Source organism: Orbicella faveolata, unplaced genomic scaffold, assembly GCF_042242905.1.
Source record: "Orbicella faveolata isolate gen_17 unplaced genomic scaffold, um_ofav_v1 contig_3, whole genome shotgun sequence".
Taxonomy (NCBI): Eukaryota; Metazoa; Cnidaria; class Anthozoa; order Scleractinia; family Merulinidae; genus Orbicella; species Orbicella faveolata.
The window spans coordinates 2,222,173-2,250,000 of record NW_028301558.1 but is presented as its reverse complement, the minus strand read 5'-3'; the positions used below and the strand labels follow the sequence as shown (position 1 = coordinate 2,250,000).

Below are 27,828 nucleotides of genomic sequence, written 5' to 3'. Positions count from 1 at the left end.
TGATTAATTCACCTTCACATTTCATTACGGAGCTTAAAATTCACCATCTTTATTAACTTATCACTACTCACGATGACTTCGATAGTGTTGATCCTGACAGTATGCAGGACACCTGTCATATATGAACTCAGTTAAATGACCTTGCTCTCCATGAGTTCTCGTAGCTCAGTGGATAGAGCGCCCGCCCGGTGTTCGGGAGGTCATGGGTTCCATTCTTGTCAGGGACTCAGAATTTTCCTTTGTCCCACGCTCGTGTCACGTTGATTAATTCACCTTCACAATAAAGTGTATTATCGTTTGTCTCACAATGTAGTCACTTGAGATGTAGATCACGACGTTTTGACTGCTTACTGGTAGTCTTCTTCTGGCGATAAGGTCGACTGATTGCACAGTATCATTTACATCACAAAGGTCAGCTGTGATTGGTGCATTTTGATTCTCCCATTGTTCCATTGTTCTGGCAAGTAGCTGTTCCCTCAGTGGTCCGTTGTTGTACCGTTCTCCTGTTGTTGTGTTTTTTGATCGTGGGCATCCATGCTTCAGGAATTTCAATTCCACTATCCCTGTTGATGTTATTAGGGTGAAGTCTTATGTGAATAGCTTCCTTGACACTACGTGTGTACCGGTGAGGATCTCGATCAAAAAACTTGACCTCATTCCAGATAGGATAGTGGCCGGTCTCGTGGGTGTGTTCAGAAATGGCAGAGGTCTGGGTGCGGGCGAGTCGTATATCCCTGTCGTGTTCTTTGATCCTCTCCTGCATAGATCTCCCTGTTTCCACGATGTAGACTTTTCCACGCTCACAGGGAATCCTGTAGACAACACCATCTTGTTTAGTCAGGTTGACGGTGTCCATTGGTTGCACTATGGGCTCTCTTCTTGGGGTTGTTCATTTGTTCACACAAGCAACCCCAAGAAGAGAGCCCATCACGGAGTTTAAATCCACCACCGTTTTCCCTTATGTCCAAGGAGTTTCGGAGTCTCTCCGCCGCTGCCTAGAACAACAAGGCATTCGCACCGTCTTTAAGTCCAACGCGACACTTCGGTCACACTTAGTGCGACCAAAGGACACCGTCAACCCAGCTAAACAAGATGGTGTTGTCCACAGGATTCCTTGAGAGTGTGGCAAAGTCTACATCGTGGAAACAGGGAGATCTATACAGGAGAGGATCAAAGAACACGACAGGGATATACGGCTCGCCCGCACCCAGACCTCTGCCGTTTCTGAACACACCCACGAGACCGGCCACTATCCTATCTGGAATGAGGTCAAGTTTTTTGATCGAGATCCTCACCGGTACACACATAGGGTCAAGGAAGCTATTCACATAAGACTTCACCCTAATAACATCAAAAGGGATAGTGGAATTGAAATTCCTGAAGCATGGATGCCCACGATCAAAAAACACAACAACAGGAGAATGGTACGACAGTGGACCACTGAGGGAACAGCTACTCGCTGGAACAATGGAACAATAGGAAGATCAAAATGCACCAATCACAGCCGACCTTTGCGATATAAATGATACCATGCAATCAGTCGACCTTATTGCCTGAAGCAGACTAGTAGCAAGCAGTCGAAACATTGCGATCTACATCTCAAGTGACTACATTGTGAGACAAACGATAATACACTTTATTATTAAAAATGTAAATATCTCCAAAACAAAAAAAGATATTCCAAAAAGGAAACACCATTCTTCTTTATTTTGAAAAGCCTTTCAAATAAGCAGCAATTATTTTTTTACTTCATAGGCACTTCAAGAAAAATTTTGATGAGTGCAAAGGTTCCAATCCTAACCATGAAATCCTGGGTTTCCAGCATTTAAGCTTATATGAAAAAAAGTAAGTTTTTCCAGTCAGCCAAAGTCAAGAGTAAGTGGCCTGTTGCACCCAGGTGCTTCTGGAGCGCAGCCCTGAGTTACTCAGATGTCTTGATTGTTGTTAGTTGTCCTTAATGTAAGTCATGAGAGCAAAATTTGAAAGAAGCTCACCAGTACAGTCTTTTATTCTTTCTCATTTTTGAATCTCACTTAATTCCAATGTATTCAGTCTCATATCTAGAAACTCCAGAGAATCATTGAACCAAATTCACAATGTGTGTTTTGAGAAACTGGTATAATAGTATACATGAATGTTTCCAGACCAAAAAAACAAATATTAAATAATTGCAATTTATTATATACAACTTATGTTTTGTGCTCAGTATAAAGTATTGTTTACCTGTAATGTTACATGTACAAGTTAGTCCTGTTATTCTATTATAAATAGGATGGCATAACCCATCAGCAAGAAAAAGGAGGCAAACAAATAATGAGTCACTTTCTTTTGTGGTAAGTGTGTAGTACAAGGCAAGTCCCATATAGTGACATGACATGTGCACTGTACTGTATTGTTCATGTGGCATTATTTCTTTTTTTTTTTTTTTTTTTTAATTACAACACTAACTCTATTTACATTATATTGCTCTAATTATTTACACTATTTAAATTACAATAACTAAACGACTTACATTACTAACAAATACAGTTACACGACTTACACAATTAAGAAATACAGTGACGACAAGGGGCAAAGAAAAAAAAAAAAAAAAAACTGAGAAGAAGAATAGCTAGTTATCATTACAGCTTGAGGTTGTAGTACAGAAACATAAAAAAACAGACCAAAGGCATGTGGTACATTAAAAGTAAAATGAGTTATGCATCTGACAGGAGATTAGAAATAGATTAATGGGTAGGAGATAGATAACCCTACAGAAAATATAATCTAAAATATTAATTAAATCTTCATGTATCCTGTAAGAGGTTTCCATTTCTTCGTGTCCCCACTTTTTGTTTCTATCTCACATTGTAATTTTAGTGTGCATATGAAAAGCGTAAGATTTGGATGATCATTTTTTGTTTTAGCGAGCCATATGTGATATCGTGCTAAGAGAAAGCAGTAATTTATAAGAAGCGCAAATTGAGAGATATCTGGCCCCAGACCCAAAGCAGTAATATTTGTCAAAGCATAATCTTTAGGAAGTAAATTTAAGTTTTTCAGCCATTCAGTAAGTTTATTCCAAAAGTGAGATGTTTGATGGCATGACCAAAAAAGATGAATTATTGACTCAGAGGAGGTGTGACAAAAACTGCACTTTTCATCGCCCTGTAGACCTATTCTAAATAAAAAGTTATTGGTTGGTACACGTCTATGTAAGAATTTAAACTGAAACTCTATCAGCTTAGTGCTCTTTGTGCATTTTTTAGCTAAAAGATAGGCAGCATTCCAATTTATGTTGTCATTTATTGGTAGGCCACAATCCTCTAGCCACTTCTTTTGACTTGACTCTGGGGTTAAACTCTTGTTACTAATCAGTTTTTTATATATTATTGTAGTTGCTTTTTTGACCTGCAAAATTCTTGTTGTAAGTGGCTCATATTCGTGGTCGGTGTTCTGTAAATCTTGAAAATTAGAATCAGTCCGAAGAGACTTTACAGCCGATATTAATCCATAGAAGCTGAGAGGGCGAGGGTCTATTTCATACTTACAGCGGAAATCATTTAACGAGAGAAAATTGTTGTCCGGTCCTAAAAGATGTTTCACCCGAGTTATTCCCTTGGTGAACCAATTTTTAAAAAAAACTGTTTTGTTGGCTATCTTTATTAGGGAGTTATGCCAAAGTTGTTGATCCAGAAAGTGATCTTTCGATGTTATTTCAGGTTCAAAGTTAACTTCCGCCCAGATTCCTAATAGTTCTTTTAAAAAGGCATCCGAAGTTGTTATTGTCGATAAGGTGTCTCTAACATTGAGGTTGTAGGAAAAAAAATTTTGACAGCCATATTTTTTTAGGGTTATATCAAAAAAGATTTTCCATTTTCCCTTATTGTTGTTATCTAACTATTTTTTAATCCATGTGGTTTTGAGAGATTTATTGAAGGAACTAATATCAATCATTTTTAGGCCACCACCACCGAAATCATTGATCATTACCTTCCGTTTTATCTTGTCGCCTTTACCATTCCATAGAAAAGTGTAGAGTAAATCATTTATTTCTTTTAAAACCCTGTAGTTTGAGCGAAGAGGCGAGAGTAGATAAACCAACTGGGAGACCACTAGTGATTTGATAACAGTGATTTTCCCTAACAATGTGAGTCGGCGGTATTTCCAGCATCTCAGGATTTCTTTCACTTTTTCAAGTTTCTCATTGTAGTTTAAAGAGGCAGATAGTTCGGGATCTGTTGAAATCCATAGACCTAGGGATTTTACTTTGTCTTTTGGCCATTTAAGCTCTTTTCCTGATAACAGAATTTTATCACTTCCAATACTTGCGCCAATCCATAGAGCTTCCGTTTTCTTATCATTGAGTCTGAGGCCAGAGACTTTGCTGAAATCGTCAAGCATTGCAAGGGATGAAAGGAGAGATTCACATGACCCGTCTAATATAAGTGTTGTGTCATCGGCATACTGACTTAACTTAATTTCCACATTATTTACAGTGATTCCCTTTATATTAGTATTTTTCCTAATTGCCGTGGCCAGCACCTCTGCCGATAGGATAAATAAATAAGGTGAGAGCGGGCAGCCTTGCCTAACACCTCTTTGAATTTCAAAAAAATTACTTGCCCATCCATTATTCAGAATACAGCTTTCAGTATGACTATACAGGGTTTTCACCCAGTTAATTAGTGAAGCACCAAAACCGTAGGATCTTAATGTTCCATGTATGAAGGACCATTCGAGAGAATCAAATGCCTTTTCAAAGTCAATAAAAAGTAACAGGCCCGGGATATTCTTTTCTGTGGCATATTGGATAATAGAGTCAATGAGTCTGATATTTTCGCCTATAAATCTGCCCTTCAAAAATCCTGTTTGATCGTGATTGATAAGGTTTGGAAGTACTAATTTAATTCGGTTTGCAATAGATTTTGCTGCGATTTTGTAATCAGTGTTCAAAAGGGTAATAGGCCTCCAATTTTTGATGAAGTATAGTTCCGCATCTTTTTTTGGAATTAGTTTTATAACCCCTCGTCTTTGTGTTACTGAGAGGCAGCCAGAGTCAAAAGCATAGTTGAGGGCCGAGATTAAAAGAGAAGAAATGTCTTTCCAAAAAACTTTGTAGAATTCGGCGGGAAGTCCATCCGTGCCTGGCGTTTTGTCAGACTCCATCTTCTTCAGGGCTTCGAAACATTCCTTTTGAGTTAAGGGGCCTTCACATAAAGTTTGTTCTTCATTGGTCAAAGAAGTGGAGTTCACTTCAGAGAGGAATGTTGACTGGATGCTGTCGGGGCTTTTTGACGTATAAAGATTTTTATAAAAAGCCGTACATTCAGATAAGATATCTTTGTCTGTGGTGACAAAGTCGGTGTCATTAATTTTTAATTGACTAATTGTTCCTTGTTTACAGTGCCTTTTTTCGAGGTTTAGAAAATATCCGGAGTTCTTTTCGCCCTCGTTGTACCATTGCGACTTTGACCTTGCGTCAATATCTTTCTTCGCTGTTGTTTGGAAATCTTCTAGCCTTTGGGTTCGTTTCTCTAAGTTCTCGAGATTGGCTTCAATTTTCTTCACGGCGGATTCTATTGAATCAAGCTTTTCCAGCTTTGCTAAGATTGCTTGTAGAGTTGCACCAACATCTTGTGTCATACTGAGAGCTGTCATTATTTCGTCTTCATGATGCGTTGGCGAGGAGTATGGCTTCGTTTTTTTGATTTCCGGCGAAAGAGATGATTCGTCGGAAGAGTCTGAGGATATGGTTTTTCTTTTGCTCAAAAACTGACCGAAAAAAACGGCCATTTACCAAAGACAGAGCAGAAAGATCGGCGGGCGGCAGCAACACACGTCTTTACGTCGCCATTACTCGACCCAGTCCTGTGGCATTATTTCTATAGCAGAGCTCCAGTGGCCCAAAGGGCCACCAAGCGGAGCCCCATACTCACATAGGAAAGAAAAGGAAACTCTTGAATTGATTTTCTCATGGTGATCATGGCTAGCGGTATTGCTCATGGGTACATACGCACGACTATGACGGCAACAACAACAACGACGGAGTCGTGCAACATGGTAACCATACTCTATCTAATTGAGACCTGCAGCCTTAATTGGTTTACAGTACAGTGAACCTCAATTTAATGAAGTCACTGGGGACCGGCCAAATTTGTTTGTTAAATAGAGGGTTCGTTATATCAAAAACCTCGATATAATGAATTTGAGGGGAAACAACCAAAACGTTCGTTATATCAAGGTCATAGTTAATGACTGATTTGTAACACAGGTGACTTCTGTCACGCAATCCAATGCAATTTTCGCCACCCAGAAGTGCCGGGTTTTGAGATGCAGTTCATTAAACATGGTGGCTTTCAGTATCAATTATTTTCACTTTTGAGCAGACACGCAGCTTTTGTTTACAAAATTGCGACACTTTCAGAGTAGCGATTTAAAAATGTTGCAAAATAGAGGTTATACAGAAAATTGTCTATGTAAACAAGGAAACATTGTAATTCGTTATAATTTGTATCAAGGTAGATTTTACATTTGGGCTTCCAGATTATGTTCATTGTAGCGAAGAATTCATTATATCAAGGTTTGTTATATCGAGGTTCTATTCCATACATTTTACTGTAACTTTGGCCAGGACATAGCATATCGTTCGTTATATCAAGGACTTCGTTAAATAGAGGTTCGTTAAATCGAGATTCCACTGTATACATCTTTGATATTAGACATCCACATTATGATTAACACCTGTCAAAGGAAGGTATCTGCTGACCAGTATCACATGACCATACCACAGGCTCAAGTTTAAAGCTCATTGAGATCACATGATTTTTTAAGTTGACCGCTGACCAAGTGTTGATTTTCAATTGGATCACAGGTGCAAGTCAGGTTAACCTGTTGTAATCAGAGCTTGTTTGTTTGAAAGGCAGTTAACACTAACCCAGGATTAAAAGCTAACCAAAGTATAAACTTGTCTTGTGTAAAAATGTTTTCACTGCTTATGTTTTGTGTTGTTTGAGATTATTCAAATTCAAACCAGAAGGCCAAACAATATAAACAGAAAATCTCATCGCAAAGTTACAAATTAACTTCAATCAAAATTCTGGTTTATCCTGGTTTTTTTTTAAATTTTATTTTGCAATACACTTAAGTGTGTCGCTTATCCAGAGTTAGGTTGATCGGACTTTTAACAACCTGGCCCAGGAGCTCTGCTTTTAGGCTTGGCTAAATCTATATATTAAACCAGTGTAAAAGAACAACGCTAAAATCAGCTACCATGTGTACTGTAAGATGTTGTTCATACAGTAGTTACAAATAAAAGACAATAGAGCTTTGATTGCCATGTATGTGATATGTGCAACCACATGCACATTTATTGACAAGCCAATATTAAGTTGTCAATGTATGATGTAATGTAAAATTTTGCACATTAATTACAAGTGCAATACAGTTGGACCCTGCTAATTCGAACTTGGTTATTTCAAATGACCCGTTATTTCGAACTCAAAACCATTTTCCTTGGATTTGCCCCTCAGTCATTTACTATTGGGTATTTCAAACTCCCACTATTTCAGACTATTTTTCGTTTCCCCAGAGAGTTCAAAATAGCGAGGTTCAACTGTGTAAAGTTCCTTTATTAGACTAACAAAATTGCCTCCATGTCACACTGTTCCCTGCAAGTTGTAGCTCAGAAGAAATATTCTGACAAACAATTTTTCAGGTTTAATCCTTTTGCAGAAGATAAATTTTCTGATTACAATTGTACCAAATTAAGTATATTAAAAAAGATACCTTCTATGGAAAAGTGGCAGTGGATCTTTTCAAAATCTTCGAAATATCTTATAACAGAAAATTTATGAATGAAAGTGATTTGTTACTAGTGTCAATTAGAGCAGGGTGGTACATTCCCAGACAGTTATCTCATAAATTTCTATAGGTTTCATAAAATATGAAGCTTGGAAGATTGTATAATTATTTATTTACTTATTTTGCAAACCTTCCATTAACAGTGGGAAATCTGTGGAAATATTTTGAGTGTTCTTCTGCAATCTTCAGTAATCTTGGTACATAAATGTGGAAATCTTCCATACTTCTTGGGTGATCTTAGCAAATATTTGACAATCTTTAGAAACCATTGAGTGGACTTTGTCCATCTTCAAAGTAGATATGTACTGGGTGACCAGACATGACCACTAGAGATCCTAGTAAGTTTTTTTTCTCTTGTGCTAATATTTTAGGATAGCTTTGTTTTTATTTGCTTGGTGTCTGGTGCAGTAACTTTGCACTTGTATTACGTGTTTCTGCACTCTTTTTGCAAGAAAGGTATAGTTCTTGCTTAGAAAATCAGAACTGAGTAATTTTCAAGCTCTGTCGTATTCCTCAGCAAACATATATTGAACAAGAGTGATCTTTGTCAAATGTAGCAAATAACTTTTTCACCAGTAGATAATTGTCAATTAATCTACTCTAACTTTAAGTAAAGGTTAAATTAAATTCAGTTATTCATTGGTTTGTAAATTTCTTTATTGCCAAGTCTAACATTGAGAGTACCAGTGAGATCGATGGGTTTTCAACTGATGAAGAAAAAGATGAGGAACTTCTTGATTGTGAAATGGGTTCTACATCCAGGTAAGATAATTTTACTTCACATAAATAGGTCCACATGTACATTACACTAGAAATCCCCCCCCCCCCCCCCCCAAAAAAAAAATATATATATATATATACCTGTGTGTCACTTCTTGCTCCAGCAACCTGCTAAAAAGCCAGGCAAGAGTCTTGGCAAGTACGCTGATCTTTGAAAGCCTCACTTATCCCCAGCACTACCCTGTACAAGAGTATTGAAGGTCAAAGTTCAACATGTGACCTTTGAAAACCTCATTATTTCCCTGGCACTGAGAAACCCAGCACAGGATTGGACAAGACTATTGGCAGGTGTACAAATGAAAGGGACAAAACAGTAGCCAAAGCTTGAGGGAAGTCCCTAGCTTAAGACTTACATGCCAACCCCAAACAAGGTGACCCCCAGGTTTATTGACAAACAAGTACATCCTCCACACAGGGAGGGAGGGTAGGAATTTTCTTTACTTTTAAACAAAGCTTATTGAGTACAGTGCACCACAGAAGGGAAGACTGCTTTTGCACTGAATCGTGGTGCTTTTATAGCTAGACATGTCTATGGGTGTAACCAATAGAAAGGTAACACAGTGCAGATCATGCTTTGATAAGACTGGACAATCTTTTGCAACACTTGACAACATAAAGCATTAAAGAATCTCCCCTAATCTATACTCTTTTTCATAAAAATACAAGAACTGTTTACAAGATTTGTATGCCACATTCCATTAAAATTTTGATTGTTTTACTGTTTACACCGTAAAACAATTTCTTAAATAATAGATTGTAAATGCATGTAGACTGTATGCAACTGATCAGTTTTTTTTTTTTCAGGGATCTGAGTAAGCCTTGTGTTAAAAGGAAGTACTCTAGTAAAGTAAGCAATTTCACTAATGTAGTCAATCATTTCACTAAATTCATTAATTTCCCATAGCACTTTAGTTACATTATATTTCTGTGCTATTAACCATACCGTTGAAACAACAAGATACAACAATGATATGGAGAACAATGCAGTGTACCTGCACATGTATGGATTCCAAACGCACAGAATGCAAATATATGCTACACTGCGTATCACACACATATTATGTCATTATTGTTATAATAGACTTAATCCATATAGTACACGTTCTAATTGGCTGAAACAGCATGCTTTTAGCAGAGAACAAATGCATGGTAAGCTGAAGGTATGAAGGCTGGTTATATCACAGCGTCTTTTCATATGTGTATCATGTCAGATATGTGAAAAGACACTGATATAGCTTACCATCATAGAAAACACACCCTACTTAACAGCCAACTTACAGAAAGTTTTGTCTCAACAAAGGTTTTTTTGTCTGCAGGAATGACATAGAACAAACTGAAAAAATAGTAACAAAACATCAAATACCATTATCAAAGAGTGCGCTACTCTGTAATGTGCTTATCATACTTATCATGACTGATAAGAAAAAAAACAATGAGTGCAGTTGAACTGGGGTCGTGAGAAGACTTGCCTTTTGATTCAATTAGTGAGCAAAATTTTGTGCAGCTGGTTCAAGATTCTATGAGCAAAACTGTCATACAATGACAGTTTTGCTCATAGAATCTTGAACTAGCTGCGTAAAGATTGGCTAAACCATGCAAAGCAATACAGTTCAGGTTTTAAAGCCGCAGCTTGAGGGTAGAATGTGTCACCTGATCATGCTGCTGACCACCATTGCCGGGTTAGCAAGCTATAGGCAATTATATTAAAGATAAAGAATAAAGAAGCATTGTGTGGCAAGCTCATAATGGCTGCAAAGGAGACTGGTAAGAAAGGTGAACTACATACATGTCCTTCCCTTGATTTCATTTCTGATTGAAATAACAGCCAGGGTTAGTGGAGCTGAGTAGTAAATAACTCTTCTCTAATTTTTTCTTCTTTGACTTCAGTGGAGGATTTTTTCAGACAAAAGAAGTTCTTCATCAGAAGATTCAGGTTGTTGCAACACTTCTGTCACCCAAATAGGCAGGAAGCTAGAGGATGACAAAAGCTGCAATCTAATGCTGGATGGAGCTTATGAGCTGATGCAATGTTCTGAAGCACCCAAAGAAGATGAAATAGTTTGGTGTGCAAGTGATGATGAAGGTAACTTTCAGACAACCAGAAATTAACCACATGCATGTTTACTAGGTCTGCCATTTCCATTTCATAGGATAAAAAGTAGGTTTTTAGAAGTTAAATATATTGTTTTCATCTTTTTTTTTCATCTTTACATTGTTGTCACCTTCCCAAGAAGGTGACAACAATGTAAAGTTAACAGTGAGATAAATTAGTATAGAGCGGTTTTCAATAACTGAGTGTCGTAAAACCAAAATCAAAGTAATCACTCCAGCCAATCACAAAGGACAGAGATGCTACAGTGAACCAATCAAAACCCAGAGTAATTACATGTAGCTGATGCAAAAACGAGTGTGAGTGAGTCACAATTGGTTTTGATTTCACTTAAGATTGTATGAAAAAGTGGCGCAAGTTCTTTTAGTGCAAGTAAGTGTAGAACAAATTACTTTTCACTCAAGAGAAAACTGCTCTAATTTTGTAGTGGTTAGTTTTTCAGCTACTAGCAGGGGGTGGTTAGTGATATGCAGCTATTCTGATGTTCCTGGTGTTGTACTTGTACATGTTCTTGAACTTGATTTGGTCACAGTAGAAAAATTGTTCTTTCATACACTTACAGCTGTAAGTTAATTTCATCAATGTCAACCTTAGCACATGCATGGTATGTAATCCATGCCTTTTGCGATCCACAGAACATGTGCGCACTAACAAGAGTAGGCGTCATCATTGTACTTGCTGGCTGGGAGGTCCGTATAGTAGGAAACTTTGATCAAGGTCTTGAAAATGCTGTCTGAGGTCACTGTTTTTCACTATATAGACTGACCTTAAGCCAGTAAACAATTTAATTCTTTATCTCTAAAATCACTTTTAAAAACTCGGGAAAGCATTACCATGACTGTGTGCAGAGATAGGAACTCTGGGCCATGCTAAGAACCAATTATATTGTAGGATTAATTTCCCCACTCTGAAATATTCTGATTTTCAGAGTTGCCTGGCATTGTTTTCTATGAGAGAGCAGAGAGTGAAGATACGGATTCTGTAGCAAAGGTTCTGACAAAGCATCCAATGACAAAAGCTTGTCAAGGAGAAGCATTAACAAACGAGACATTAAACAGCATCAAGCCCTCTGTAAGTATGTGTACTTCAGCAAAAATATAGTATGATAACAGTAACTATTTCTGACACATTTTCTCCATTTTAATCATGGTGCTGTCAATCTTGTATGAATGATCTAATTGTAACCCTTCATTTAGTCAAAGATTAAGTCAGCACATCAGTAGTCAATATCATTGTTGCTGGAATTCAAAATGGCTGCATTCACATTTATGTGGAAACAGCATCTAGATACAGGATAATGTGGATGGTCAATCAACATGTGTCAATTTCTGTTAATAATAATTATTAAGTTGTCTGTAGTAGGAGCTAAGTTCTAAACTGTGTACAGTCCTAATTACTTCATAAAGTGCACATGGAATGAAGCACTCAAGCAATACTGTATACTCTAGTAGCACTAAAGAGGCCTGACAATATGGGTTTTAAGTGATTAAGTAATTTGATAAAGTTAATTTATTGCAATGATTAATTTTCTTATTAATTTTTGCCACTAAAACTAGTTAATTTTATTTCAGAGAGAGTGTGACATATTCCAAACACATATGGTGAAATTGTATCAGACAGGTTCCAAAAAAATTCGCGAGAGCTTGGACGAAATTACAAAGGCACTGCAATACATGGTATTCATAGTGATTCTGCTGGAATATTGGACTATTCACAAAATTAGAAACTAGAAAAAAGAGCCTAGAAAAGAAGTCCAGAAATCATTTAGTTCATCTCATTGTCTGGTATTTTGTTACATGTGGGTAACAATTTTCAGATCAAAGTTTTAATAATTTGGAATGTTGACCACTGACCATTTTTTGCTTTTTAAAGGAAGAGCTGATAAGTGATTTTCAGTCAGATCATGACAGTTCACAGGTTTGTTGAAATTTTGGTGTAAAGAGTTCTTCATAATCTTACAGTTTAAGTGCCATTTTTCGTCTTTAATGATTTAAGTTATATAGTGCTAAATTAGTCCCCCCCCCCTCCCACACCCTTAGTCTTAAGGATTTGTACCCCTATACCAATAGGTGCTGCTATTTTGTGGCAATTACTGCTATTTCCTTCAACTTTTCATGTCATTCCCACATTACAAAATAAGTGATCTTCTAAGTAGCTTGACTGTTGTTTACATGTACAATTTCTTAATAGAAAGTAGTGTTGCATCCCTTTTAGGAAATGGCCTTTGAGCTACCAAAATAGAAACAAAAATCTTAGGTGCTAAGTAGAATCAGTACAGTAAGCATTGCTTGATAAATTAAAAGTAAATAATACTTGTGAAATGTCAGTCACTCTTTTATACATCACATACCACATGCTTTTTCTTCTTCATGTACATCTACCTTTTTAACACTAACTGCATCTATACTAATTAACAATTAGATTATGAGCTGGAAATTTCTGTGAAGTGATAGTTGATTATAGAAATCGAGAGCGAATAATCGAATTTTTTTAGTAGAATTCTAACTTAAATTAAACGCAAATAATGGTTTTCGAATATTTTTGACGCATTATTGAACTTTACCCTTTAACAAAATCGCACGTATTGAATTGTCCTTTGTAAATTTGCGGTTGTTTACACGCACACCGGTTTTTCAATAATTTAGAGTTTTTAAAGTCATGAATCTGTTTATATCCTTCTTTTAGTCTTCTTGGGAATTTAATTATCCATTTACATCTAAACTTTCCTCCAAAACTTCAGAAAAGCAATAAAAATGTCGCATTTCGTGGACAACCAGCAGCTGCTGTACTCTAATCGCTGACAGTATACAAGTAGCTCAGCCAATCAGATTGCAGCAGTTGCATTAGTATACTGGTAGAATTCTACAAATGATTTTTAGAATTGGAAGTAAATATGCTAATATTCCAGTCACCGCGAGAAAGGTGATATCTAGAAAGTTATTACTTATTTAATAATGTGGTATGGAAGCAAAGCAAGAGATTTGTAAAATTAATCATTCACAATCATTAAATTAATCATGTACAACTTGTTTCCTTCAAAGATATCAATGAAATATATTTTAACGCAAATTTTATCTCACAGGAGTCCCTCTCAGCGGATATATCAACGCCCACACCCACACCAGTCAGTCCTGTGGTTGTCAGGACTCCCAAGACTGCGAGCGAATGGCTAAAACAAGTTCAACAGAAATCACCTCAGAAGAGTGAGCAAGAGCTATCTCCTGAAGGAAAGGGTGTCAGCATGAACTGTGATTCTGCCAAAAAGAAGAGAAAGTTCCTCAGGTAACATGAAAGGATCTCCATCTGACTATTGTGATATGATTGGTAGAAACCGCTATGGTGTAAGCTATGGTGTAAGCTCTACTGAGGGCTCACTACAAATGATCCCAAGCAGGTCTAGATAGAAAAAGATATTAATAATTAAACATAGATATTCAAAAACCTCTTTATTACTTTTTTCTTCAAGTTTATTGCATACTTAATTGCTGTGTCTTGTTGGCTTTTATGGATAACTCAGATCCATAGAGAAGCCTTGGTTTTACTCTGTATCAATGCATGGCACTGCAGTATCACCCATCATTCCTTGTTTGTACAATTAAAGTACTTCAGATCTTAGTAATTAAGCACTAGTATAGATTACAAGTTATTTGTTATCTTGTTGTGTGTATTGTTGTGTCTCAGGTCTGGCCTAGCAGAACAACTGCAGCATGTCATTTCAAGAGATAAGTCAGAAAAGGCATTTTGGAATCACAGATTAACAGACACAGAAACGAAGCAGGCAGGTAAGTACACTGATCAGTCTATGTTACTCTGTACTTAAATGTAGGAGTGCATAGACACACCCATCTCACATGTGCTTGAGAGATATAACAATGTACAAGACTCTATTGCTGTTTCTTTCGGTTACTGTGCATGATGTCACATGTATGTCAGGAATTTTAGTTCTTGTTGTCCAACTTCATTGTGTAGAGTACAAATGATACACCGAACGGTTCCCACATTTTTGTGGTATATTTGAACAGAAGACCGACTTGTTAACAGGTTATTTGTATGACTGTTATTCATTCTATACACATGAAAGCACAAAATACAGAAGTCAGGATTTCTGAATAGGGGTATTTAGGAAAATAAATCTTTTGCCACCCTTTGAACAACCCAGCCCAACAAAATAAACATACTAGCATGGTAATTACAAGCTACAGAAATATATCAAGAAATAGAGTTACTAACCTGGCAGCTCTTAATTCAGGCTTGGTAAGATTGAAATGTCTTCTCCTAGCAGGGTGGGGTGGGGTGGGGCTTTGATCTCCAACCACACCCTTCTGCAGACTCCTGTTCATACTTACCCTTCCAAACTTTTCCTTTTTAAACTCTCTTCCTGTCTAGGTACATCCTTGCGGAAGGAAGGATCTCTAGTCGTACAGATCTTATCTGACCAGCTGCAGGGCTCTGTTCATCTCACACAATGTGTGTTGCATAGTGACGACATGAATCCCGACCCTCAGAAGACTGTTTTTGTCTTGTTCGCTTGTGATACTTGGAAACAATTAGCAATGCAAGTTGGAGCTGTAGTGAATATTCATCCTCCATGGTATGTTATTAACTTCCAGTCATAATAATATTGTGATCACACATCCACAAACGAACAAAAGTCTTGGAGTCTGGTTTTCACTAGCGATGGAGTCGTAGTCGGAGTCGAAATTAAAAGCGTAGAGCGATACGAACAAGTGAAAAGTAAACCGACGGAGTCTGAAGCAAAATTCCCATCCTGCTTATGACTCCGTCGCTTACGATCTTTTGAAAACTAGATTGTCGGAGTCAGAAGCAGAAGCGGAAGAATAAACCAATCACAATGTGCAATTCCGGGTCTTGTGATTGGTCACTGGATCATAAACGACGGAGTCGTAAACGGAATCGGAAGAAATGGAAACGTTCTGATTCTTCCGACTTTCATTCCGTCGAGCTTATGACTCCGCTAATGACTCCGATTTTTGATTTTCACTAGGTCGTAAACTCTCTTACTACTCCGACTACGACTCCGTCGCTCGTAAAGGCCAGCCTTAAAGATGTTGTTGAAAGGTTTAGTTTGTTCTGAACTATTGCAGTGTCACAACCCTGACACACTATACAGAATTTTACTCGACAGTATTCCACAGTATTTTTAACTTCATCTGCATGTATTGTAAGCCAATTCCAGTAACTGTTTTTTTTTTTACTATATCTTTATTCATTTGACAGGCAGAAGTTGGATATAGCTGGCTGTCCATGGCCTGTTCTTTTGTGTACCTACTTCTGTGAGAAACAGCAAGCAGCTACAGAGCAGTCACTTGACGTGCTCCCACAGTATGTCAGAGGTAATAACACTGTCATAATAATGTTAATAACATTGGTCAATCTGCAGTGAGTCACAGTGGAGCACCGCAGTATATGATTCAGGGCTCAAAAAAGTCCCGTCCAGTTGCCCAAGCAAGTAAAATTTCTTTTCAGTCTTCCATGTTCACTTGCCGGGTGGGCGAGCTGCTCCACGCACGCTTTGGGCTAACTACATTGTGATTCCAAAACGAAAAAGTAAACTTACTCAAGCACGTGACTGCCCCAGGCAAGAAAAGTTTAAGAGTTGCTTGTTCAAAGGGCAAGCTGGAATTAAACTTCTTTTCAAGCTCTGACTGTACAAGAGGTAATTAAAGAATTCTTTTCCGCATGTTAGCATTTTAATTCTGCATGTAAATTAGTTGTGCATGTAAGCTCAGTATACAATTAGAAGGAAGCAAAACCTTTTTTTTTTTTACTGCGGTTAGCAGACTAGACAACATTATTTATGTAGGGTTTGTGTTTAAAGGAAGCTATTTACAACGAGTAGATAAGCTAGGAGCACACAAGATGGATTTGAGCTTGGGTCCAGCATCTTAACTACAAGGCCACATCTCTTCCTCAATTTATAGAGATAAATAAGACCAAAATACTGCGCACAAGTTACACAATGTTATTCTTTCCTTTTCCAATCTATAGCTGGGTTATTTATTCCATTCCTACATACATCACCTTCATCATCAAGTCTAGTGCAATCACCTCGCAAGGTAAGCCTAAAGATATGCAAATTAAAGCTGCTATATGATCCATTAATATCCATATCTTATTTCCTTTGTTTTCAAAACATGATAATGACGATGCACGAAATTGTGTCCGATGTGGGGGCATCAGTTATATTAACATTTTTATATTATTTTACAGGGATTCAAACCTTCAAAGTTACTCTTTGGCGATGCTGAACATGAAAGTAAGGAGCAGAAGAGGACAGCTTCATCGTCATTAACTACAGTACAGCAAGACAGGCCAGCCGACTGCAATCCTCAGACATCCATCCTGACTGCAATAGAGTCATGTGGTGGCTTTAGTGGCGCACTTGTCACTTTCCAGAGTATGGTTCAGAGAGTGTACTGTAAGAAAGTTAAAGTCTCTAAGGACAAAACAACAAATTACAGGTACTAAAGGACAAATGCGTTAAGTTTAACATAGAGATTGAAATTGCAGAAATTTCCTTTTCCTCTAGTCTGTCCTTGCTTTCCCGTGCATACAATTAGTCTGCGGTATGTTTTACATTCATTGGTTAATGTTGTATGTTTCGGCATGTTTCATCTCAGGTGTTCTCTGTTAAATCAAGATCTCAAATCAGTGGCCAAATCATCAAATAAGGATGCTAATGAAGAAATGAGGTGACTATAGTATTATTATTGGGAAAGAAATGCGAGTTCTTCCAGAATAAATATAAGGAAATGTTGCCCAACTATTATTGAGTGTTATTCACCCTCGATCTAGCCAATCAGAATGCGCGGATAGTACCATTCACCTGTGTGGTATACACTAATGTAATTTATTCAAGGGTATATCATAAGTCTAACCATATCTTGCCCTTCTCCTTCCTTCTCACTGTAATTTTTGCAAGCTGTTGTGGTTCAGTATGAAGCGGAAGAATTATATAAATATACAAACTGAATTAATAAAGAAATTAAGTGTAAATTCAGGGAGAAACGTATACTCGGAGAAAATCCGAGTCCCGGATGGGATTTGAACCCACGACCCTTCGTGATCTAGAGAAATTGATTAATGAATTAATACATAAAGAAATGAGTAAATAAACAAACAAATAAAGACAAACAATAAATGAATACATAGAAATAAGTGCCCAAATCTTGTTTCATGATTGGTGTGTTGTTCGCTGCCTTATTAGGTGGGCGCTCCTGGTTCAGGATATCCATGGCATGTGTGCTGAAATTCAGGTTCCTCAAACGTTTCAAGACTCATTTGACTGGTCAGTTTTAACACTGAGTGTTCTGATTCTTGGCTAGCGATCATATGGAAACCAACCATAACTCCGGGGGAGGGGGGAGGTCGGTACTCCCATATATGAGCTACATAGGAATGTGCCACGGGATAGGGTACGATTTTTGTGGTTCTCTTTCCCTAAGGACGTTCGCGCTAATTGTTTCTGCGCATCCTTGCTGCGCGCGCAAATTCACTCGCCACGTCATGCATGAGAGCGCGCTTAGTAATGAAAGGAACAATGCTTACTTTGTACCATATGGCAGCGATTTTCGGCGTTGGTTCTCAAGGCGTGAGGATGTTGCCGATTTTCTTGCCTTAGTAAATAGGTTGCGAAAAAACTATATTTGAGAACCAAGACTTCGCAGTTGTTTCCCTGTGTTTTCCTTAGTGTTTCCCTAGTGTTCCCTGACGACCTTGGAAAGAGTAAATTCGTCGGTATCGTTGCACTTACTGGTAATAAATTTGTTGATAATAGTGTCAATCAACTTTGAATGATAACAAAGGTTTGAGAACGTCATTCGTCAATAAAGAGTTTCCTGCTCTGTTTAGCCTAGTTTTTAATAAAGTAATAATGATATAATAACAATAATTTTTTGTAATATTTATCATCCTGACTATCAAAATGGCGATTAATATTGGGGTACGAATTAGCTGGGCGTGTGAAAAATGTGACAGTTATTGTAAAATGAATATTTGACGGGTTTGTAATAATTGTTCTCTGTCAGCATTATTAGGATTCCCTGTAGCTGTGTTAAAAAAAATCAAAGATTAGAAAGTGTTTATACGCTTAAAAATTCACTGCTGTTTCTGTTGTTTGTACTGCAGGCATTCTTGCTTAGTGAAAGGTGAAGGAAAAATATATATTTTTTCACATGTGAGAGTTATTCAGCGGACTAACAGAATGAGGTACATCATGCACAAACAGACAATCCTGCTTTAAATCTCAGATTCAACACAAAACAAGAGTTACTAACAAAATCACTCGTTCCATCCTTTTAACATCCAGAAACAAAGCTGAAACCAAGCTGTGGGAGTTATATCTCAAACCAACCTGCTGGAAAATTAATGCAAAAAATGTCCACTTTAAAATCAAATATTTAATGATGGTTTTAGGTTATTGCTTGTGTAGTTTAAATTATTTTTCGTTGGTAGATTTAAAACCAGTCTGCGTTGTAGTTTCCTTTATCGTGTACGCATTACCAAAGTCTTTTAAGACCATTTAAAAATAGTCGTATCAATAGCTAATTATTCAGCCACAACATTCCTACTTTGTAGATCAGCGGGATTATTCAGCCTTATACAGTCAGTGTGCTGTTCAAATGGTCATGATGCAGTCAGTTGTGATAGTGGAAGCAGCCAGATTGTAACTCAAGAGGTAAATCAGTAATGGTACCACAACTCCACGTAGGACCAGTCACCTTTCAATTTTTAGCCTGGTGCTTAACATGGTAAATTATTTTTCTCACAATTTGTCATTTTTTTTAATTTTCCAATTTCTACAAAATACGTGCAAACGTATTTCCTATTTTACTTGTCACCATTTAATTAGATATGCTAAATACTATAAATTTCATTACCTGGTCAAGTGTCACAAAACGCTGTATACTGACGGCAAGTCTGAGGATATCTGAACGAAAAAAATGTCTGCGATACTCAAAATGAGGACCACGAAGGACTTAGTCTATCCTCTTACTTGACCGACAGTTTTCAATATGACCAGTGAAATAACGTTGCAACAATTATGAACGAATCTCTGTAGTACTGATTTGTAGTAATCTCTGTAGTAATAATCTCCATGATTTGTTCTATTGTCAATTGCCAGAGTGGAAATCAAATCTCCAGCATCACTTCTCCTCCAAACTTCTGTTATGTACTGGCAGTGCATGAGTCAAGTCGTGTATCACTCTGTCAGGATGTGCACATTGGCTGTGAAGGTACGAAAACCTCAGCTTGGTTTGCTTTCACTAAGGGCTGCATAACAAAAAAATTAATACGGTAATCGCTTTGTTTTAGAGTAGGAGAGCCAAGGCTGATCCATGTTAGCAAAATGTTATAGCGTTAAGACAGAGCGTAAAACAAAGAAATGGTTGCTGTTTCTCAGAGAGACGTAAGTCATTATAATGTGGTGGGTTGCCATCGTTGCTAAGCAAGCACCTTATTCTTTGCAGGCTTTCTGTACAAACCTTGCGCGTTCAGAACACTGTGTGATGTTCATCACGACAAAGACATTGAGCCCCAACGCATCAGCACGTCATGCAAGTTGTTGTATTGCCGTTTCACTGGGTTATCAGCTGATTCCTCTTTCGAACTGTTTGTTACTGATTCGTCATTACAAAATGTACCCGAGACAGAAGGAAGGTCCCATGAGTTACTGTGTTATGTTAAAATAGTTGGAAAGACTTGGCATGTGTTGCCTCCAGAGCTTAGAGAAATGCAAACAAACTATGGACTGATTCTATCAGCAAAACACTTGCTCTTAAAAGTTCAAGGTAGGCTTGGAGTTCTTTTATCACTGTTTGTGGTTGATCCGCACGGCATTTATGAAATTTGAGAAACATTTTATTTCGGTAATTTCTTCTCGCCTGTTTGTCATCACACATCTCAGTGGAAGCCACTTGTTAAGGCCTGGCTCACACGAGCGACATAACGGCATGATCGCTTATGTCGGTAATGTGAACATCGGCATAAAGATATAAGGGAAAGATTAGTTTTTTTTTTCCCATATGTTCCCTTATAAGTTAATAAAGATGGTGAATTTTAAGCTCGGTAAGGAAATGTGAAGGTGAATTAATCAACATGACACGAGCGTGGGACAAAGAAAAATTCTGAGTCCCCGACAGGAATCGAACCCATGACCTCCCGAACACCGGGCGGGCGCTCTATCCACTGAACTACGAGAACTCATGGAGAGCAAGGTCATTTAACTGAGTTCATGTATGATAGGTGTCCTGCATACTGCTAGGATCAACGCTATCGAATTCATCGTGAGTAGTGATAAGTTAATAAAGATGGTGAATTATCTTTGAGTAGTGATAAGTTAATAAAGATGGTGAATTATCTTTGAGTAGTGATAAGTTAATAAAGATGGTGAATTATCTTTGAGTAGTGATAAGTTAATAAAGATGGTGAATTATCTTTATTAACTTATCACTACTCACGATGAATTCGATAGCGTTGATCCTAGCAGTATGCAGGACACCTATCATACATGAACTCAGTTAAATGACCTTGCTTTCCATGAGTTCTCGTAGCTCAGTGGATAGAGCGCCCGCCCGGTGTTCGGTAGGTCATGGGTTTGATTCCTGTCGGGACTCAGAATTTTTCTTTGTCCCACGCTCGTGTCATGTTGATTCATTCACCTTCACATTTCCTTACCGAGCTTAAAATTCACCATCTTTATTAACTTATCACTACTCACGATGAATTCGATAGCGTTGATCCTAGCAGTATGCAGGACACCTATCATACATGAACTCAATTAAATGGCCTTGCTCTCCATGAGTTCTCGTAGCTCAGTGGATAGAGCATTCGCCCGGTGTCCGGGAGGTCATGGGTTCGATTCCCGTTGGGGACTCAGAATTTTTCTTTGTCCCACGCTCGTGTCATGTTGATTAATTTACCTTCACATGTTCCCTTATGTTCATGCTGTTATATTGGTATTATGTCATTATGTCAGGATGTTCACACTGAAAACATAACAACCTAACGTCCTTCCTATGTCGTTATGTTTATGCCGTTACATGTATGTCGCTAGTGTGAACTAGGCTTAACAGTCAACGCTAAATGTCATTTGTTGTTTGCCAATCATACTCAGGTTTTACTCGGTTTCCTGTGTCATATTCAGTAGCCTTGGTTCACCCATGTTCCGTTTTATAGTGAAACCTGTATTTAGCGGACACCCTTGGGACCCTCACTAGTGTCCGCTTAATACAGGGACGGTGTTCGTTCAAAACAGGTTCTAACATGTTGTGCAATGATAGTTAATTGTTAACTCTTTTGTAACACAGTGTAACACAGTGTAAGATCAAACACTACTCATAGGAGAATGTCCGATCCAGTCAGTCAATGCATCAATCTGGAATAATCACTTTGCTTATAAAACGACATCGCTGAACAATGTTAAATGAGTCACGCCTAGACCTTTAGAAGTAAAAAGCTCTTGAAGTGTCCGCTTATTGCAGGTTTTGTGCAACAAAATGGCTTAATATTGGTGTCCGCGTCCGCTTAACAGAGGTGTCCGCTGAATGCAGGTTATTTTACAGTAAATGTGGGAAGAAAATTTTTTTGGACTTCAGCTGGTGTCCGCTTAATAGAGGGTGTCCGCTGAATATGGGGTCCGCTTGATGTAGGTTTCACTGTATTTTAATTACTTTCTTACTATAAGCTCGAGGAAATTTTGATGAAGGTGTCAGAGTTTGTTAAATCGTCGTCAGGTACCGACCAGTTGGAATTGGATCAACTATATATAGAAACTTGATTAATTGACATCAACATTTCTACACTGAAGAAACATCACATCGTATGCTTAATTTACAGCTTTCCATGAGCTTGTTGCTGATGCTTATTCTGTTATAAGAAAAGCTGTTCCACAATCTGTTACAGTCACTCCCACTCTGGTACGCAGTACATCATTATCGTTATCATTATGATTTTATGTTGTATCTCTCTGAATCACAATAATGATGTCGGTTTTTGTCATTTGTTCTTTTAATCCACTCTGGTGGTTTTGAATTTTCGATCCATTGAGCTTCTTCTTTGACACGTCTTAGTTTAAACAGCTGAATTTGCACAGAACAAAGAAAACTTTCTGCATTGTTTACAGAACGAGATGATAACTGAATAAAATGATGTTTGTTTTTTCTTCTACCAGTTTCATGACGAATATCTACGGCAGGACATTTTTGACGCTCTGACAAGTTTAGGGCCATCCTGTCTTCCTTCTCTATCACTTCATTCAATTCCTGGTTACATTTACCGCATTGAAGGTAAGTCTGTTCAGTTTGAGATGAACAAACAACCCACCCACCCACCGGCCAACTCGTTATCGTGAATTCTTGCAGTGGTGTCATCTCACAGACCTTTCATTTGCTGTGTGATCCTTGATTGCAGGTGTTGTAACTGGAGTGGATGAAAAAACAGCTTGTTGTTGGTTGGTGTGTGACACGTGTGAGAATCGTGATATAAACACACTTACAAATGCAGCAAAGTATGTACTGTTCATGTTTAGTGCAATAATTAAACTAAACTGATACGCTTCATCTGTTACATTTGTTTTTAGTTCGCAGTTTTTCTGCTCATCTTGTAACCATGTTGTGGAATCGCCGCAAACCAGAACTCACCTCGCTGTGTTTGTCAAAGTCAGGAGTTTTCCAGATGCGCAGGTCAAAGTATTGGTAAGCTGAAGGATACTAAACACTTAATGTGAACTTAGTTAGTATCATTACAGTAGCTATCGAGCCTTGCAGTGCAGTGACATAAGGACTTTATCCCTTAAAATATAATGGCATCATTAGTCACGGTCAGAGATAATTGCCGTCCTCTCAGTGAAGAGTTCATGGTTTCTGATTTCTTTTCGATCGATGACTAATTATTATATGGCACCATTGGAAACCAAACCGGATCAGTTAGTTTAATTGGAGTCAAATTGATTTGAACCTTTTGAAAACGGTAGAAAATTAGGACTGATGAGGGGCTAAACGGATTGCAAACATCATAACTTGATTATTGTTCTGTCTATAAAAGAAATCAAACTTAGGCAAAGCTCAGGCAAAAAATCTGAGAGGGGAATTGAAGAGGAATTTTGTTGTTTGTGTTCGAAGCTTGAAGTGTTCTACATGTTTTCACTTTCCCTAAAAAAACCACTCCACTCTTTCTCCACTGTTTCTTATTCGCTTAACCAGATGCTACTTAGAGCATTTCAGCCTCTTGCTATTTAAGCTGTACCTTGCGAAAGAGGTTTGCGCTTCAAACACCAAGTACTCTTGTTAATATCTTGATAATTTTTTGCAGCTTCAGCAAGGTACAATTGAGAAACTGTTGCCAGTGTCGTATCAAGACAGTGATAAGGTAAGCCTGTTTAGGACCCGTGACGGTCTAGCCTGTATACAACTGTCCGCTTCAGAGGACACTGAGCTTACCATCTGTAAGCTAAGTCAGGTGAAAGGAATTTATAGCACTCGCAGGCAAAGTATACTGGTAAGGTTTAAGGCATGCATATCTTTGACGGTGGTTAGAGCTCTAAAATGGTTTGCTAAAACCAAGGAAGAAGAGAGTTGCATAAGTCATGTGTTTAAGTCTTGGTTTTGTTTGATACCAAATTTCTGTGAAACTCAACATCTTGGCTCTTTTTGAACAGAGAGTATCCATTTTAAAATGATAAGCTCACTAAACAATAGCCAAAGAAAGCAGTTGTTCGCATGTCAAGCTCACCAGCTGACCGCCATCGTGTAGTTGCGTAACTGAGGGTTTTTAGGCTTATTGGCTTGACTTGGCTTGCTAGAATTATTTTTAAGTTATTGTACGTAATTTGAGGGCCGTGATCGTTGGAGTTGTTTGAGTAAAACAGATTCAGTTTCCATTGCACTTGACATTTTCCGTAATCGGAAAATTATGCTTGATCGTTCTGCTTTTTTTACAAGCATAATTGACGTGAATTATATATTCTTGCGTCTGTTTTCTTACTGTTGGTGGCTCCGTAACTCAAAATACTTTAATTTTAACATCTCTTTTCATCAGAGGGAAACGCTAATGCCCCACACTCCAGCTACTGAAACATGATTCTTTTAATTCCTTGCTGAATAAAGTTCTTTCTTCACAGGGTTATGATATTGAAGCATTGTTAGATAAACAGCTGCAATCTATGATCTGCTACCTTAGAGAGTGTTCTAAACAACAGCATGGGAGTATGGCCACATGCAGCTTCAATCTGGAACAGATTCAGATCCATTATTAGGACATATTCACAGGTTGCACCGATAAGCGAACCCCAAACAATTTCAAAGCTAGAGCCACCTTCAAGTTACAACTTTTTTCCGCGTTTTGGAGGAGAGTCGTACCGCGCTTTATCTGTTACAACTTGATCATTGTGGGTCATGTCAGTGCTTTTTACGCAATGTATTTGGATGTATCGTCAGTACTCATTAGGGATGAACAAAGGTGTAATATGCTTCTTGACTTCTTCACCTTGTAAACTTAACTCCAAAGGGTTCTGTTCTCGTTTATTTAATATTCGATTCTTTTGCTAAAGAAAACATCGTATTTCGTTGTTGTTGTTGTTACTGTTGTTGTCGAGGCCATCGATTCCTGACGATTCCAAAATCGACAAATAATTTCGTTTTACGCGGAACAAATAGATAGTTATTAACTTCAATTGTATTCATGAGGAAATAAAAGGTGACATTATGACAAAATGGAGCGATATCGTCATTATTCTGAGGTTACTAAGTCAGCAAGAAGCCAGAAGCAAGAAGCCCGAGTCTGAGATAATGAGGGAATCCCGATTACTTGAAAAGCAAGAAGGCACTCCTTCAATCAGAATCTCTGATTACTAAGAGAATAGGGTCATTTATACAGGAAAAATAATCCGCGGCTTACTTAAGATGCGAACTGGACCATTTATAGGGGCCCGGCTTATATAAGGCGCGTAGCGCTCGTATAAATGGTTCACTGCTTATTCATGACTAATGCCTCGCTTTTGTGTTGGTTGTCATAGAAATCGCGGAATTGCGCGAGCTGTCGCGCGAGCGCGAGAAAAACTTGCCCTTGCGCAGTGTGAGTTCGCGTCTTACGTAAGCCGCAAACACACCGCGATACCATTTATACGAGTAGTTTCGCGTCTTATTTCGTTTCCGCGGCTTATTTAAGCCGAGCTCAAAATCCTCGTCTTACAGGTTTAATGAGGATAACAATGGCTGTGCACGTGCGTTATAATTCTTGGTACATTTCTTTACCGTCCTCGGCAAAACAACAACGTGAAATGATCAAATTCTGCGTTGTCTGGAGAACGTGAACCACGACGGCTGATTTTTTAAAATTTTATTTCAAGTTTATCGCTGCGTCCCAGATTCAGTTTTGTGAAAGTTTTGTCAGTAATAAAGTAAATGGCTTTTGAGTATCGCGAGATTCGTAGGTAAAATATGAAGTTATTTTTCAACCGACGTTGTCCTCGGCGTCGCCGTCGTGGTTACTTAAACTCCCTAATAAAGCTTGCTGGGGATCGCGCTGAGAGGATATGGGCCCTTGATATTGCGCATCCCTACTGCGCACGGTTTTCGCGTCATTAGGGCGCACACATGAGCGCGTGCGCGTTCAAAACGTAAGAGATTTCCCTCAAGCTAAGCTCGACAGCGAAATAAATACTCGTTTTCTTATACGAGCACGCCGACCCCACTTTTTAATGCATGAATTTAAATTACACAAGGTTTTCTACCATATATCTCGATTTGAAGGAAAGTTTAAAGTTCTGCTTAAAAGATTTTGATTTTAATTCTGTAAAGAACACGTCTTAAAGTTGTGCTAGGTATGTGCGTCCGCAGAGAATTCTTAAGTTGGTAGTATAATCGTAACTCCTGTTTAACTAACATGGTTTAAAATGTAAGTTCAGGGTCTATTTTGTTTAACCTCTCTAATAAATTAATCTAAGAAGTGTTTTTCTTAGAATTTCATTAACAAATCTTTCTCCACGTGTCCTCCCTTGTATCCCACCACGGTTCTCTCGTCATTACTGCATCCTTTGCACATTGCGTATATATCAGTGGTTCTAAGACATCAGGGTGTCGCACGTGTTTGGCGCGACAGGGTTGATAGGTAAATCCGTGTATCTTCCTTCTCACAAAATCCGCAGTTCGTTTGTCTTTGTCGCTCAAGGTCTTATACGGTACGGGGATGAAGTAAGCATGACGTCTGTGTTCTCCGTTCCAAGTGTAATAAGCTAATTCTTTGACATGAAACGTCTTGTTGACGAAGAAGCCTACTAAATCCTTATGTAACATTTTTTATTCATTTCGCCTCTTACTCAGTCCGACGAAAAGCAAATTCGACGATCTTCATACCAATAAAAGAGGACTCTAAAGGCTTTCAAACAATACCAAAATTCTTGAAGGAAATTAAATTTTAAAAGATGTTATGTTATAATTAATTAAAAATGTTACGTTAGGGAGCAACGATGAATCTAAGACAGACTGACTGACTGACAGACAGACAGACAGACAGACTGACTGACTGACTGACTGACTGAATGGATGGTCTTGAATCTGTACGGCGTGGATGAAACTCGTATTTCTAAAGTCAATAGCACTAAACGCCGTCAATTCATTGTCAGTTTTACACCTGCCTTTTGAAGCCAAAATTGATTAACCCGTAAGTTGCCCTAACCATTTCTATCTACCTATCTATCTCTACAGGGATCTTCAGCCCCGACCAAACGATCGCAATATTTCAACGCAACATTGTGGCCAAACACACGCGCAACATCTTGTGCCCAACCATGTTGCGAGACGTTGCGTTAAAATGTTGCCATCATCTGGTCGGGGCTTTACATTAGGAACGCAAAGAATGGTTACACAGCTGGAGGAATGTCTTACGCAGGAATTTACGGATATCATGACCTCGTTTTCACGTGACTTTGGTCACGAGGACGCGAGACAAAAAGCATCTTTGAGGTCGCCCGTTGATCTGCAGCCAACATATTACCGTTTTTTTGAAGAGGAAGATAAAACAATTGCTTTCAAAACTTGAAGTGAGACAAACTTCTTTGCTTTGTTGTGGAAGAGAAA

General features: G+C 38.2%; 1 protein-coding gene across 3 annotated transcripts in view; it reads left to right on the top strand.

Moving 5' to 3' along the window:
* LOC110048772 (DNA repair-scaffolding protein-like) overlaps positions 1 to 25,464 on the top strand; it is a 29,331-nt gene extending 3,867 nt beyond the window's left edge. The window contains exons 2-26 of one of the 3 annotated variants that reach the window (XM_089297847.1): positions 1,756 to 1,845; positions 2,272 to 2,333; positions 8,510 to 8,604; positions 9,427 to 9,469; positions 10,510 to 10,705; positions 11,661 to 11,803; positions 12,605 to 12,649; positions 13,815 to 14,014; positions 14,414 to 14,514; positions 15,119 to 15,323; positions 15,971 to 16,086; positions 16,742 to 16,809; positions 16,964 to 17,214; positions 17,374 to 17,445; positions 17,961 to 18,041; positions 18,881 to 18,961; positions 19,331 to 19,430; positions 19,878 to 19,989; positions 20,224 to 20,544; positions 22,592 to 22,671; positions 22,926 to 23,040; positions 23,165 to 23,261; positions 23,334 to 23,448; positions 24,065 to 24,121; positions 24,873 to 25,464. In XM_089297847.1, coding sequence (XP_089153973.1) covers positions 1,836 to 1,845; positions 2,272 to 2,333; positions 8,510 to 8,604; positions 9,427 to 9,469; positions 10,510 to 10,705; positions 11,661 to 11,803; positions 12,605 to 12,649; positions 13,815 to 14,014; positions 14,414 to 14,514; positions 15,119 to 15,323; positions 15,971 to 16,086; positions 16,742 to 16,809; positions 16,964 to 17,214; positions 17,374 to 17,445; positions 17,961 to 18,041; positions 18,881 to 18,961; positions 19,331 to 19,430; positions 19,878 to 19,989; positions 20,224 to 20,544; positions 22,592 to 22,671; positions 22,926 to 23,040; positions 23,165 to 23,261; positions 23,334 to 23,448; positions 24,065 to 24,121; positions 24,873 to 25,007 — 2,901 coding nt within the window. In that variant the 5' untranslated portion in view covers positions 1,756 to 1,835 and the 3' untranslated portion in view covers positions 25,008 to 25,464. Of the gene's footprint in view, positions 1 to 1,755; positions 1,846 to 2,271; positions 2,334 to 5,442; positions 8,181 to 8,509; positions 8,605 to 9,426; positions 9,470 to 10,509; positions 10,706 to 11,660; positions 11,804 to 12,604; positions 12,650 to 13,814; positions 14,015 to 14,413; positions 14,515 to 15,118; positions 15,324 to 15,970; positions 16,087 to 16,741; positions 16,810 to 16,963; positions 17,215 to 17,373; positions 17,446 to 17,960; positions 18,042 to 18,880; positions 18,962 to 19,330; positions 19,431 to 19,877; positions 19,990 to 20,223; positions 20,545 to 22,591; positions 22,672 to 22,925; positions 23,041 to 23,164; positions 23,262 to 23,333; positions 23,449 to 24,064; positions 24,122 to 24,872 lie in introns of those variants that run through there. The other 2 variants (XM_089297846.1, XM_089297848.1) reach the window with 2 other exon arrangements.
* The last annotated feature ends 2,364 nt before the right edge of the window (positions 25,465 to 27,828 follow it).